Below are 14,147 nucleotides of genomic sequence, written 5' to 3' on the forward strand. Positions count from 1 at the left end.
TTATTTTGGGTTTCAGACTTGATTTAGGTTTAAAATACCTAAAATCGAGTTGAAAACCCGAAATAATTAATTCCTATACCACAAATTAGACGGTGATTTCAAAAAAGTTGATTTCCAAACTTCAAATATTAACGAATTTTAGGTCATTTTTTTGAGAAGTTTCATTAAGAAATTCGGTGTTTTCATACAATTTTGGGTATAATAGAGCAATATACCACCTTTAAATGAATTTTATGGCTAATAAAAAAGCATTTATTCATAAAATTCTGATTTTTTAACTTGAAAAAGTACGAAACCTCGCCCGACAGAAAGTGAAAATAATTGTTTATAGCAATTTACTTATCACTGCAATCAGAACAGATAGGAGGACGAAATGTTAAAATAAATTGACGTGGGGGGGGGAGCAACGTTGTTTTTCCCCAACACAATCTGTTCAATGGGTTAACACAACAAGACGGAAAAAGATCAAAAACTGGGCCAAATTCTCTTTGAAATTATATCATATCCTTCATGCTGTTTTTCTCCTTTAGAAATGATGATTTGATCTTCCAACAAAAAAAGAAAGGAAATTCAAAGGTTTGATTCGAAAATTGAATAGAGCCGAGAGACACACAGAGAGAGCCCCAGAGAGCTAAACAGCAACAACAACGGCCGTGGCCGTGCTCTCGGAGCCGCCCGGGTGCTTTGTTGGGAAGCTCCCTGCGAGGAGGAAAATCAGAAATAGAAAAGGTGATCTTGGCGATCTTTTTTTCTTATCAACCAGATTCAGTGTACTTTCGTACACTTGGTAAGAGCACTGGAAATTGAAATTGAAGAAGAAGACGCCTAATTAGAAAAACGTGTTGACAACTGATAATCGAACAGTTTGGAGCCAAAAATGACGGAATAATTGCCTGATAAGCGTCACAGCACGTGGGAACGAGTAATGGATATTGAACTTTGACAAGTTGGAATTTCGCCTCAAAACCACAAAAATTTAAGCTTTTTTGGAGTGTTCCAGGTGAAAATATGAGGTTTAGTGAGCAAAAATTGCGTTTTTCTGACGAAAAAGAGTAATTTTGGAGGATTTTTGATTTTTTTTGTTTAAAAAAAAAAACGGATTTTCAAAACCTTTAAATAAAACAGTTCAATTCAGGGGTGGGCGGCAATTGCTGTTCGGCAAATTGATTTGCCGACAAATTGCCGGTTTGCCGGAAATTTTCAATTCCGGCAAATTGCCGATTTGCAGGAAATTTTAATTTTCGGCAAATTGTCGGTTTGCCGATTTGCCGGAAATTTTCAATTCCGGCAAATTGTCGGTTTGCCGATTTGCCGGAAATTTTCATTTTGGGCAAATTGTCGGTTTGCCGTTTGTAATCATTTTTTTTTTGGATATTCGATAGAAAAATTGAGTAAAATCGATTTTTTAATTATAAATTCAGAGTTTTCATCAATTATTTATGATATTTTTCTTGAAAAAAGCCTTGGAAATCGCAATTTCTTCGCAGAAAATCGTGGAAAAACGACCACTTGAACGAAAATTTGATGAATATTTCCCGTAAAATCTCGTAAAATAAGGCAAAAATCTACTTTTTTCCCAAAAAGTGCACGAAAAATGTTTTCTTGACTTTAAAGGAGGGCGCATTTATCCGAAATGGTCTCGCCACGCGCTTCAAAAATTGATTTTGAAGCGCGTGGAGAGACCCTTTCGAATGAATGCACCCTCCTTTAAAGTCGTAGAAGTGTAGAAAAAAAAATACACTGTAAGAAAACATTTTTCGTGCACTTTTTGGGAAAAAAGTAGATTTTTGCCTTATTTTACGAGATTTTACATGAAATAATTATCAATTTTACATTCGAGTTGTCGTTTTTCCACGATTTTTTGCGAAGAAATTGCAATTTCCAAGGCTTTTTTAAAGGAAATTCTCAAAAAAACGCAACTTCCGCCGATTTACAGCCGGGGAATAAAGAAAAATTGGTTATTTTGGCTGAAAACCGTAGAACTGGGACCACTAGCAAAAACTAAAGCAAATGAAGACAAAGAAGAAGGCGAGAACAGGTGCAACACGTCATCGATAAAGACAGAGGACACCAAGACGGGGGTGCAAAGTGCGCTATGCGCCGCCCTTTCCCCCACTTATCTGTCTGCGTCTCCCGTACGAGAGAGAGCCGCCGTAGCAAACGAGTTGAAGATCATCACGAGGTGGGGGTTGCTTATCAGTTGTTCGAGATAGTGGACGAGACGAAGAGACGCAGACTCCCATAGACTTGTTGTGTTCGGAGGGGGTCTCTGAACCCCCGGGTGGAAACCAGGACAAAGTACATTTTTGGTAGATCACTGGGGGTGATAATTGTGTTTTGGAGACCCACGCGTCAGAGTGTCCCATATCGGTTTGATCTACGTGGATCTACAAAAAATGCGGGAGAAGAGATGCCTGCTGACGTCACATTTTTTGCTCGAAAAATTTCCGCATTTTTTGTAGATCAAACAGTGATGGGACAGGAAATCGAGATCGAACTCAAAAATTGTGTGTTGTTAGATATCAATTTTTAAAGCAATTTTCAACAGTTTCTGGGTTTTCCTACGATTTCACTGGTTTTCCAGAGACTTCCAGAGAGCAAATTTTAGGTTGAAAACTCTATTTTTTCGCAAAATTCGAGAGCAAAAAATCAATGTTCCCGGAGTATTAGCCTGAAAATTGCTCCATGAGTGTCAATTTCCCAGGTCAAAAGATCAAACTACCAATCACAGCGCACTCTGGACCGTCCAGAACCATCTAGAACATTCTCTGGGTCTCTAGCACCTACAACAGTGTCTCGGACTCCCCTCTCCCCCTAGTAGGCCCTACAATGACACTATAACGGACTATAAAATAGCGAACAGCCGGGAAAACGTGGGCCAAAGAGGAAAGTTCGGATTATTTTTCCGTTGTTTTTTTCGTTCGTCTATTGGGTGTAGAGGAACACAGAACACCTATCGAGTGTCAAAACGTGGGGAAAATTGGGAAAAAAGAAGTGAAAAACAAAAAAGGGAAGAATTTCAACCTTTTTGTTGTGTTTATTTGTTGATTTTAGCTGATTTTTGATGATTGTTGTCTTGGCTTATCAGTCTGAAACGCCTTCTTTGGGGGTGAAAACTTAAAAACAACACGAAAATCACAGGAAAACGGCGGTTTTCAGCTTGACTATGGGCGGAAAATATTTAGGAATTGAGAAAATTAAATAATTTTCAGCGAAAAACACACAAAAAATCGGAAGAAAACAAGAGAAAAAGCAGAAATTCATGAAAAAACGATGACAAAAACCGCAAAACTGGGAGAGTGCAAGCGCGCTCCATTGACAATTCGCTACCGTAACCGCGCGCGCGAATTTGAAAAACAGCATTTCCCGCCTCATTTTTAATCGATTTTCTTGAGTTTTTCAGCGATAATAACTAATTTTTTTTCATTAAAAAACAAAATAACAAGAAATTTTCTTCAAAAATTTGCAATTAAAACTAGAAAATGTCCCACTATATGCTGTAGCCTACACACCCCGATCACATTTCTATCTCTTTTTCAAAATTTTCTGCTGCTGTTGCCGCTGCCGTGTGCCCCACGTGTGTATAGACAAAGTGCGAAGTTTACGGGCGGTGGTACAAAGTACACATAGAAGAAAGTAATAGTTTATTGGGTGTCCCTTTGAGAAAAAAAAGGATAATGAAAAAAAAAAAAATTTACGACATGCGGGGGGGGGGGGGGGGGAGCTGCCCAAAACCAAGAAAATTATTATAAATTTGTCATTTTCTTGACCTAAATCACAAAAAAATGTCAAAAATCTATAATAAAAAAAACACAAGCAAAACACGAAAAATGCAGAAAAAAAAAATTTCTAGGCATCCGACGGCTGAACCTTCTCCCAAGACTCTTCAGAATCACTGCGATCCGGCTCCGAAGCGGTGCTGATGTTGAGCTCATCGATCTCCTCGGCGAGCAGGAACGCTGAAAAATTAAGAAAATTGCTTTTTTTTGTAAATTTTTAAATAAAAAGTCGCTGAATTTTATAAATTTCGATTTATTTTGTGATTTTTTGAAAAAAAAATTTTTCACTGAAAAATCATGGGGACTCGCTAAAAATTGCTTTAAAACATGCCTATGAGCTCGCAATGACCGAATATCATAGTAAAAAAATTCAAAAAAAAATTTCTAGATTTTATATGATTTTTTTTTGAAAATTGAAAAAATCTCAGTTTTTCCCAAATTCCGATTTGAATTTCCGCCAATTGGATTTGTTCGATGGAGCATTATTTAATTTATTTAATGTTATTTTCCACCGATTTTTCATGTTTTCAGTGCATCTTTGCTTGAAATTTGAATAAAAAGTCAAAATAAATGCGAAATTTCGATTAAAAACACAAATGCGTACAGGCGTAAAAAATGAAAAAAAAAAAACGCTTAACTCATGTTTTTAATCAAAATTTCGCATTTATTTTGACATTTTATTCAAATTTCAAGCAGAAATGCACTAAAAACATGAAAAATTGGTGAAAAATAAGAAAAAAAAACGTGCAAGCGCGCTCCATCGAACAAATCATTTTGGCGGAAATTCAAATCGGAATTTGGCAAAAACTGAGATTTTTCCAATTTTCAAAAAATCATATAGAACCTAGAAAAATTTTTAAAATTTTTTAACTATGATATTCGGCCATGGTGAGCCCATAGGCATGTTTTAAAGCAATTTCCCCACTGGGCGCACTCCAGCTTTAAAGGTGATGTAGTCGAAATTTTTTTATTGCTTTATTAGACTCAAAATTGCCTGAAAACACCGAATTTCATAATGAAATTCCCTGAAAACTTCTCGAAAAAAAAGTTATGACGGCTCAAAAAATGGCCTGAAATTGGTTAAAATTTGAAATTTGACTTGTCAGCGCTGTCAGCTGGAAACTTTTTTTTTTTTGAAATCATCGTCAAATTTTGAGTATACAATGTAATTATCTTACGTTTTCAACTCGATATAGGTATTTTAAAGTGGATAGACGGCGAGATTTTTAAATTTTTTAAACCAAATCTCGCCGTCCATCGACTTTAAAATACCTAAATCAGAGTTGAAAACGCAAGATAATTGCATTGTATACTTAAAATTTGACGGTAATTTCAAAAAAAGTTAGTTTCCAGCTGACAGCGCTGACAAGTAAAATTTCAAATTTTAACTAATTTTAGGCCATTTTTTGAGCCAGGATAACTTTTTTTTTGAGAACTTTTCAACAAGTTTCATTATGAAATTCGGTGTTTTTAGATAATTTTAAGTCTAATAAAGCAATAAAAAAAATTCAACTTTTTTTTGTGATTTTTCACTGAAAAATCATGGGGACTCGCACAAAATTAAGCTGAAAAAGCAGGGATTTTCGCGGATTTTTCACCCAAAAAATCGCGCCAAAACCCCGTACAAGTATCCACATCCAATGCCAAATCGTGCTCGACGGGCTCCTCTTGAGCACCATCTCTCATCGAAAATGGCACAAATTCGATGCATCGCTTCATAACTCTCGCCTCCAGATGGTCGATAAGCGTCGTTTGCGGCGGAATCAGAGGACGACGATTCCGGAATTCAGTGATACGCTCGTTGAGGTTCGGATCCGTGATACCTGGAAAATTGAGCGATTTTTACAGATTTTTAGGCATTTTCTGGGGGTTTTCAAATTTGTGCCAAAAAAAAAAAGTTTATTTTTATTTTTTGGGGGTTTTAAGAGTTTTTTTTTTTCAATTTTTTCTTACAAAAAAAAAAGTTTTTTCTGATTTTTTGGGGTTTTTAACGGGTTTTTTCAAATGTTTTCATTTAAAAATAGTTGTTTTTTCTGATTTTTTAGGTTTTTTAAAATTGGTATTTTTTAATGCTAATTTGTTAATTTTTTGCAAAAAATAGTTTTTTCTTGATTTTTTGGGGTTTTAAGGGTTTTTTCAATTTTTTTTGCAAAAAAAATAGTTTTTTTAAACGGATTTTTTGGAATTTTTAAGGGTTTTTTTTTCAAAATTTTGCATAAAAAATAGTTTTTTAAACAGATTTTTCAGCATATTTAGGGGTTTTTTTTTCAAATTTTTACAAAAAATAATTTTTTTTCAGATTTTTTGGTATTTTTCAAGGGTTTTTTCAAATTTTTCAGTAAAAATAGTTTTTCTTTTGATTTTTTTTTGTAAAAATAGTTTTTTTTCTGATTTTTGGGTTTTTTTTTTGTAAAATGCACTATTTTTTCACAAAAAAAAAACGGTAGCCCACTTTGCGAGCTGAGCCCAAGCCATTGAGCCACAATATGGGCCAAAAGACGGTCCGAAGAGGCCGGATAGTGGCCGATGAAGACGGCTTCAGTGTCCTGTTGGTTACGGTTGTCGATTCGGAACACGTTGCGCAGTTCTCGCTCCAGAAAGTCGACAAATGCCTGAAAATTAAATTTTTTTTTTCGGAAATTTTTTTCCGATTCAAAAACCTCGAAAATTGAATTTTTTCGGTTTTTTTTTTCCAAAAAACTCACCCAGTTGACTTTCTTGCCGAGCAACGCCATTCGGCTCTTCGGATCGATACGATCAAAGCATGCGGCTCCGGAATACGGTGAGAAACCTGAAAAATTGAGGAATTTTTGGAGAAAAATTAAAATTTTCATGTAATTTTGCTGTGAAAATAGCTGAAAACCCACGGTTTTCGCGCTAAAAATACTGTATCAGGTCTCGACACGATAACTGTTAAATGCGAAAAGGTATGCGCCTTTAAGGAGTACTGTAGCTTCAAATTTTCGTTAGAAAAATTGAAATTACTAAATATAATCTTTAAAGGCGCACACCAGTTCGCATTTAACAGAAAATTGTCGTTTCGAGACCCGATACAGTTTTTTAAGCGCGAAGTTCCGCGTCTGGGTAATTTAAAAATTGAAAAATTAAAATCCAGTATTTTTTAACGGCAAAACCGCAGGTTTTTGTGGATTTTCAGCTAATTTCACATCAAAATAGCATGAAAATCAACGAAAATTTGATTTTTTCGCCTAAAATTTCGCATTTTTAACAGAAAATTGTCGTCGCGTCGAGACCCGCTACCGTATTTTCGGCGCAGAATTTCGCGTCTGAGTAATACTTAGGAGCCTTCCAACTAACGTTTTCCAGCCTTTTTCGTCGTCGGGCTTTTCCCACTGCACGAGGTGACGATTCCGCTCGCGGAGCCGGATGAAGTCGTCGGGGTGTCCGGTGTCTTTTGTTGGAGCTTCGAGGTTCCGTTAAGGATCCGACGTTGCTCCATCTCGTCACGAGAACAAAACTCGTTCCAGAGCTACAAATCGTAACGTTTTCGGTGAAATTGACCAATTTTAGAATTTTTTTTTGCAAATTTTTGCGATTTTTAGTGAAAAATCACTAAATTTTCATAAATTTTCAGCGTATTTTCGCATTTTTTGGTCATTTTCTTGCCGAACCCGATCAATTTTCATCATTTTTAAGCTTTTTTCGGTCAATTTCATGCCAAAATCTGCCAAATCCGATCAATTTTCAGAATATTTTAGCATTTTTTTGGCTAATTTTAATCCAAAATCTGCCAAATCCGATCAATTTTTCAGCGTATTTTAGCATTTTTCGGTAAATTTCCTGCCAAAATCTGCCAATTTCGATCAATTTTCATCATTTTTTCGCCATTTTCTCGCAAAAAATCGCCACCTTCATATTTTCACGATCGGCGAAAAGCTTATCGAACGCAGTAGTCGGCGGCGTCGCAATATCGGATCCATCCTCACAAATATCGTCGAGATCCGTGAATGTCAGCATGATACGGGCTGAAAAAATCAATTTTTTGAAAGATTTTACAGAGAAATCCGAGTTTTCAGGTGTTAAAACCACATTTTTTTGTGAAAATTTGACAATTTTTGACTTAAAAATACAGATTTTCAGCAAATTTCAACAAAGATGGCTCAAAAATCGATGAAATTTTGGCTAGAAAATGGGATTTTTTTTATTGAAAATTTGACGAATTTTCCAGATTTTAGCATCAATTTTCGTGAATTTTTCAATAAAATTCGTCCAAAAATCGATTTTTTTTGCATTTTTTTTTCCCACTCTAACCATGCTCCACACGTCTCCACTTTCTCATTCCCATATTTCGTTTCACATTGACACCGTCCGTATCGATATCGTCGAAATGGCGACGGAACGCCATTTTTCCGGCCATTTTCAGCTTCTTCGCCGTCTTATTTCGCATCGGGTGGAGTTGCTCCACAGAAATTCGACGCGAGTGCTCATTGAGCTCGTCGGTTTCCGACAGGTCATAGCTGGAAAAATTCTGGGTTTTTTGGATAAAAATTCCGGATTTTGCCCATCATTTTTTGCCACAAAATCCCAGTTTTTAGCCCAAAAAATTCTCACTTTGCATAATTATTATACTCATCGCAGTCTTCGACGCGAATTGGCCGAAATTCGGCGTTTTCCTTGCGTGGAACTCCCATTTTTCAGGACAATGTGGGCTCTTGGAGCAAATTGGTGAGTTTCTGGCTGAACATTCGAGGTTTACAGGAGAAAATGACTGGAAAATGCCATAAAATCAAGAATTTCGGGGCAAAAATGATGAAAATCGCCCTAAAATGCCACGATGGGGGGAAAAATCGATAAATGTCGGTCATTCATGGCTGCGGCGGGGGCCTGGTTTTTGACGCTTTTCGATCGGAGAAAAGTGTAATGCAGTGAAAAGTGGAGAATTTTCCTTGAAAATCGGATAAATTCAGGTCAAAAATGAGATTTTTCTATTATTTTTTGTTTGAAAATCAGAATTCTGGAGAATTATTTGGTATTTTTCATGATTTTAGCGATCAAATATTTATTTAGTTTTTTATTTATTGAAAAATATTTAAATAAAATAAAAAATAAAATTACAATACAAACACAGAGAAAAAAAAAAAAAATCTTTAAAAAATTGGAAACTACAGTACTCTTTAAAGGCGCACACCTATTCGCATTCAACAAAAAATTATCGTGTCGAGACCCCGGGTACCGTAGTTTTCGGGCAAAAAATCGCCATTTTTTTTTCAAAAGAATAAGGAGACAACAAAAACCCGCCAAATAGAACACCTTCTAATGACGTCACAGATGGCCAACTGGGCTGTCACACTCTGCGACTCCACACCACCCTACACTATCTCGCAAATGTCCAAGACAAAAATGTGTATAGCGGAGATGGAAGCCGCCTTCTTTGGCTGCAACGAGGAACGATTCTTGGAGAAAGGCCGATGGGGGCTCCATGAGCTCCTGTTCGACGGAGCGCGAATGCTGGGAGCAGCTGCAGGGATCAGAGAACACCCAGAGCAGCAGCATAACAAAAAAAAACCAATAAAGGTTTCGATTTCAGGAGAAATTCAGCTACACGGAAAATTTTCAAAGTCCCAACCTCTTATACTTTGGGTTAATTCTCGGCAGAATTACGAAAAATTTCGCAATTTTCGGCAACAGTTTCCCACTCGGATCGCTAAAGTTCTAAGGAATTTTCAAATTATTTTTTGAAAACTGTAGAACATTCAAAATGTGGTCGCTAAATTGTTCTAGTGCATTTATTTTTCCACTTCTACGATTTTAAAGGGAGGCGCATTTATGCGGATTGGTCTTGCCGCGCGTTTAGTCATCATTTTTAACAGTCTCTGTTCAAAATTCACGTAGATCACGCGTAGATCTCAATTATTTTGTGAAAAAGTAACAGAGATATATAATATATAATATACTCATAGATATATAATATATAATATACTCATATATATATACTATATATACTGTTACTTTTTCACAAAATAATTTAGACCTACGCGTGATCTACGTGAATTTTGAACAGAGACTGTTAAAAATGATGACTAAACGCGCGGCAAGACCAATCCGCATAAATGCGCCTCCCTTTAAAATCATAGAAGTGGAAAAACAAATGCACTATAACAATTTAGCGAATTTTTTTTGAAATTTTGAATCGAACCTTATTTAGGAACTCTCAAGTACCTGCCTGTTTAATTGCTCCCAATATCTTATCACCTGTCCATTATCACTATTATCACTGGTCACTATCAACTCCCAACCTTCTTCATCAGTCTGCTCATTTACCCCCACTCTCCCTTTTCTCTTCTTTTCCTGAAAAATTCCTTCTAAATTCTCCAGAAAAGCCATGAACAAGCTGCACAAGGGATGGTTCACCGAGTTCTCGCCGGATGACCTGGAAAAGATGAACGGAGCCTCCGACGAGGAGCCAACGAAGGTGCTCAAATCCGACGGACAAGAGATGGGCGGCGCGTGGCCGGGACAGGCGTTCTCGTTGCAGGTGAAGAAAGTGCTTTTCCACGAGAAGAGCAAGTATCAGGATGTGCTGGTTTTTGAGAGGTATTAAATGTGGTGTAGTCGAATTTTTTATTGCTCTATTAGACACGAAATTGTCTGAAAACACCGAATTTCATAAAGAAACTTCTTGAAATTTTCTCAAAAAAAAGTTATGATAGCTCAAAAAATGGCCTAAAATTAGATAAAATTTTTAATTTAACTTGTCAGCGCTGTCAGCTGGAAACAAATTTTTTTTTGAAATCACCGTCAAATTTTAGGTATACAAGTCATTTATCTTGCATTTTCAACAAGATTTTGGTATTTTAAAGTTGATAAACGGCGCGATTTTTTAATTTTTTAAACCAAATTTTGCCGTCCATCGACTTTAAGACACCTAAATCGAGTTGAAAACGCGAGATAATTACATTGTATACTTAAAATTAGACGGTGATTTCAAAAAAATTAGTTTCCAGCTGACAGCGCTGACAAGTCAAATTTCAAGTTTTAACTAATTTTAGGCCATTTTTTGAGCCGTCATAACTTTTTTTTGGGAAGTTTTCAAGAAGTTTCATTATGAAATTCGGTGTTTTCAGACAATTTTGAGAATAATGAAGCTATTTTAAAAAAATCCAGCACACCGCCTTAGAATTTTCAAAATTAATTACGGAATTCAAATTTTTTTCAGCACAACCTATGGAAATGTTCTAGTTCTAGACGGAATTGTTCAGGCAACTGAACGGGATGAGTTCTCCTACCAGGAAATGCTGGCCCATCTCCCAATGTTTGCCCATCCGGACCCGAAACGTGTAAGCTCGCTAGAAATGACATTTCTGGCTTGGAAAACTCCCTTTTTCGAGAAATTTTGATTTAAAAATCGCTAAAACCTCAAGATTTTCACTGAAATCGCCGCATTTCAGGTACTTATCATTGGTGGAGGAGATGGAGGTATTTTGAGAGAGGTCTTGAAGCACGAGTCCGTCGAGAAGGTCACAATGTGTGAAATAGACGAAATGGTGATCGATGTCGCGAAAAAGTATGATTTTTAAAAACACGGGGTTCTGGCCTTCCTCATTGAATTTTTCGCGCTCCATTGACAATCGCCTGCCGGACAACGCGTGGGAAAGTCGTGTACTTCACACGGACAAATACATTCATTTTTACAACTAAAATCGAGCCGCGACGCGACACGCAACGCGCCGTAAATCTACCCCAGATATGGCCGAGCAAAAATGCCTGGTTCGGCCTAAACTCTTCCATTTCAATTTATGAGGGAAGCCAGAAATCCGTGTTTTTCAACAAAAATTGGTTGAATTAACTTAATTCTAAAAAAAAATTTTAAATCTTTTAAAGGTTCCTGCCTGGCATGTCGTGCGGTTTCTCACACCCGAAACTCGACTTATTCTGCGGAGATGGCTTCGAATTTTTGAAAAATCACAAGAACGAGTTCGACGTAATTATCACGGACAGTTCCGATCCAGTTGGGCCGGCTGAATCGCTTTTCGGGCAAAGTTATTACGAGTTGCTGAGAGATGCGTTGAAGGAGGATGGAATTTTGTCATCGCAAGGTGGGAAATAACAAAAAAATCACTTAAAAATGAAGAAAATCGATAAAAAACTTAAGAAAACTTGAAGAAAACTATTTTAAATTAAAGAAGAGCAAACAAAAGTCAATAAGTTACAGCAAGTCATTAAAGGCGCATAGGCGGAAATATGCCAAGGGTCTCGCCGCGAAAATCAATTTATGGAGTTTTAACTTGATTTTGATTAAATTTTGAAGGTTTTAGCAAAGAAAAATATGTTTTGGGATTAGTTTAATAAATTACACTAAAAAATAAATTTGGAAACCAAGAAAAAAACAGTGGAAACTAAAAAAAATTAAAAATTATTGTTACTGTAGGCTATTAAAGGATCATAGGCGGCAATATGCAGCGGGTCTCGTCACGAAAACTAATTTATGGAGTTTTCAGCTTAATTTTCATATAATTTTGAAGTTTTTTAAAACAGAAAAATTCAATTTTAGGAGATTATGCTGAATTACATTTTGAAACCAAGAAAATCAGTGTAACGAAAAAAAGAAACTGGTTACTGTAAGACTTTAAAGGCGCATATGCTGAATTCGAAGGAATAAAATTGATTTTGAATTGTTTTTTTCGATTGAAAAACTTGAAAAAAAAATCACGTGACTAAATTTATTTCTTTACTCTAAAGAAATCCTTCTAGGCGAATGCCCATGGCTAGACATGAAGCTCATCTCTACCGTAATCCATTCGGCTCGTGACCTATTTCCCGTGGCAAAGTACGCGGTTGGCAGCGTGCCAACCTACACGTCAGGCCTGATGGGCTATATTTTATGCGCAAAGGATAAGGTGAACACTGGTGTGGTGTGATTTTTACTGTGTTGATTAACCTGATGAATGAAAATGCGCTCCATTGCACAATAACATTTCTGTGGTGATATGGTGTGATTAATATATATGAGTGACGTAACCACTTAAAAATAAATTCCCGCGGTTCCTGGAGGTCAAACGACTATTTCTAACCTGCAAACGCGCTCCATCGAACTCTCATGGTACAACCAACCCCTCTAATTGTAGTGCACCTCTAAAACTGTGTTAGTGAGTGATTTTCAGGAGAATCTGTGTGGCTTCACCTCCCACTAATCGCTCATCTCGTCGCCTTCAATCGAAAAATTTTCCCGGCCGTCACCTACGCCCAGTCGATCGTCTCTACCTACCCGTCTGGAAGCATGGGATACCTGATTTGTGCAAAAAATGCTGTGAGGAGAAGAAAACAACGAGAAAAAAAGAGAAAAATCACAATCTGATCGCGATCACCCCAAAACATTTTGCAAAATTTCGCAATACTTCACAATTTTTTTAAAAGCACGTTCAGTGTGTGGTGTTTGTGATTTTCCTTTTTTTTTAAGTAGCGAAATTTTGCGATTTTCAAGTGAAAAATACGGTACCGGGTCTCACCGCGACAAATTTTCATTAAATGCGAAAAGGTGTGCGCCTTTAAAGATTACTGTAATTTGAAACTTACGTATTTAGTTGCGGATTTTTTTGCTCGATTTTTTGGAAAAAAAATTATTAATATTATTAATTCATTTTTGAAAAATCGCGAGAAAAACTAGGAAAATCTATGAAAAACAACAAAAGTTTTGAACTGCAGTAATCTTTAAAGGCACATTTTCGTATCGAACGAGAACTTGTCGTGTAGAGACCGGGCACCGTAGTTTTGGCGCGAAAATTGCAAAACCTCGCGTTTGGATAATAGCAAAGTCAATTTTTTTTTCAATTTTTTATGTGGATTTTCAGATTTTTTTTTCGGGAATTTTTGTCTGCTTGTGAGAAAAATTTTTCCCGTGGTGCGAGAGTGTCTCATTTCAGAGTGATCTACGTAGATCTGCGAAAAGCGCGGGAGAAGAGACGCTGAGTTCCCAACTGATTTCGTATGATTAAGAACGTGCTGACGTCACATATTTTTGGAGCAAAAAATTCCCGCATTTTGTTTTAGATCAAACCGTAATGGGACAGCCTGACACCACGTGAGGCTACTTTCACTGTCGAATGAAGATCACCAACAAAATTTTCGATATTTTTAAGAACCGTGACGTCACGACTCCTGCTCGAACCCTCACTGCTGAACAGATCAAAGCCCTGAACTTGAGATTCTACAACTCGGAAGTTCACAAGGCGGCTTTTGTGCTTCCGCAATTTGTCAAAAATGCTTTGGAGTAGATGTCAAGAATTTAAAAATATTTAGAATAAAATCTGTTTTCTGTTTTACCTGTTTTCAATAAAAATTAATGTTTTTGAACCGCTCAACAAATTCCAGCTGTCCCAGGAAAAAAAATCAACAAATATTGTGAAATTC

General features: G+C 36.7%; 3 protein-coding genes across 5 annotated transcripts; 1 reads left to right on the forward strand and 2 right to left on the reverse strand.

The window, feature by feature from the left end:
- Window positions 1-3,635: 3,635 nt before the first annotated feature.
- On the reverse strand, window positions 3,636-8,477 carry Y46G5A.18 (R3H-associated N-terminal domain-containing protein; the record flags this gene model as incomplete). 2 transcript variants are annotated; one of them, NM_064321.7, is made up of 8 exons in its annotated part: window positions 3,636-3,959; window positions 5,405-5,602; window positions 6,232-6,391; window positions 6,485-6,570; window positions 7,098-7,269; window positions 7,650-7,765; window positions 8,052-8,257; window positions 8,352-8,477. In NM_064321.7, the coding sequence occupies 8 exons, from the start codon at window positions 8,429-8,431 to the stop codon at window positions 3,850-3,852; spliced, it is 1,128 nt and encodes a 375-aa protein (NP_496722.1). The 2 variants fall into 2 exon arrangements, with proteins under 2 accessions (NP_496722.1, NP_001379474.1); NM_001393215.1 differs by lacking the exon at window positions 3,636-3,959 and having other exon boundaries at window positions 5,340-5,602; window positions 8,352-8,431.
- A 15-nt stretch (window positions 8,478-8,492) lies between these two features.
- On the reverse strand, window positions 8,493-8,522 carry Y46G5A.47 (uncharacterized protein; the record flags this gene model as incomplete). The annotated part of the gene is made up of 1 exon (NM_001361880.1): window positions 8,493-8,522. One exon carries the CDS (start codon window positions 8,520-8,522, stop codon window positions 8,493-8,495), a length of 30 nt encoding a protein of 9 aa, NP_001348722.1.
- Window positions 8,523-10,114: 1,592 nt separating this feature from the next.
- Window positions 10,115-14,088, forward strand: spds-1 (PABS domain-containing protein; the record flags this gene model as incomplete). 2 transcript variants are annotated; one of them, NM_001381634.1, is made up of 7 exons in its annotated part: window positions 10,123-10,334; window positions 10,957-11,077; window positions 11,189-11,304; window positions 11,622-11,836; window positions 12,492-12,647; window positions 12,902-13,047; window positions 13,877-14,011. In NM_001381634.1, 7 exons carry the CDS (start codon window positions 10,123-10,125, stop codon window positions 14,009-14,011), a joined length of 1,101 nt encoding a protein of 366 aa, NP_001367196.1. The 2 variants fall into 2 exon arrangements, with proteins under 2 accessions (NP_001366953.1, NP_001367196.1); NM_001381635.2 differs by lacking the exon at window positions 12,492-12,647 and having other exon boundaries at window positions 10,115-10,334; window positions 13,877-14,088.
- Window positions 14,089-14,147: the final 59 nt, after the last annotated feature.

This window comes from Caenorhabditis elegans, chromosome II, assembly GCF_000002985.6.
Source record: "Caenorhabditis elegans chromosome II".
NCBI classification, from domain to species: domain Eukaryota; kingdom Metazoa; phylum Nematoda; class Chromadorea; order Rhabditida; family Rhabditidae; genus Caenorhabditis; species Caenorhabditis elegans.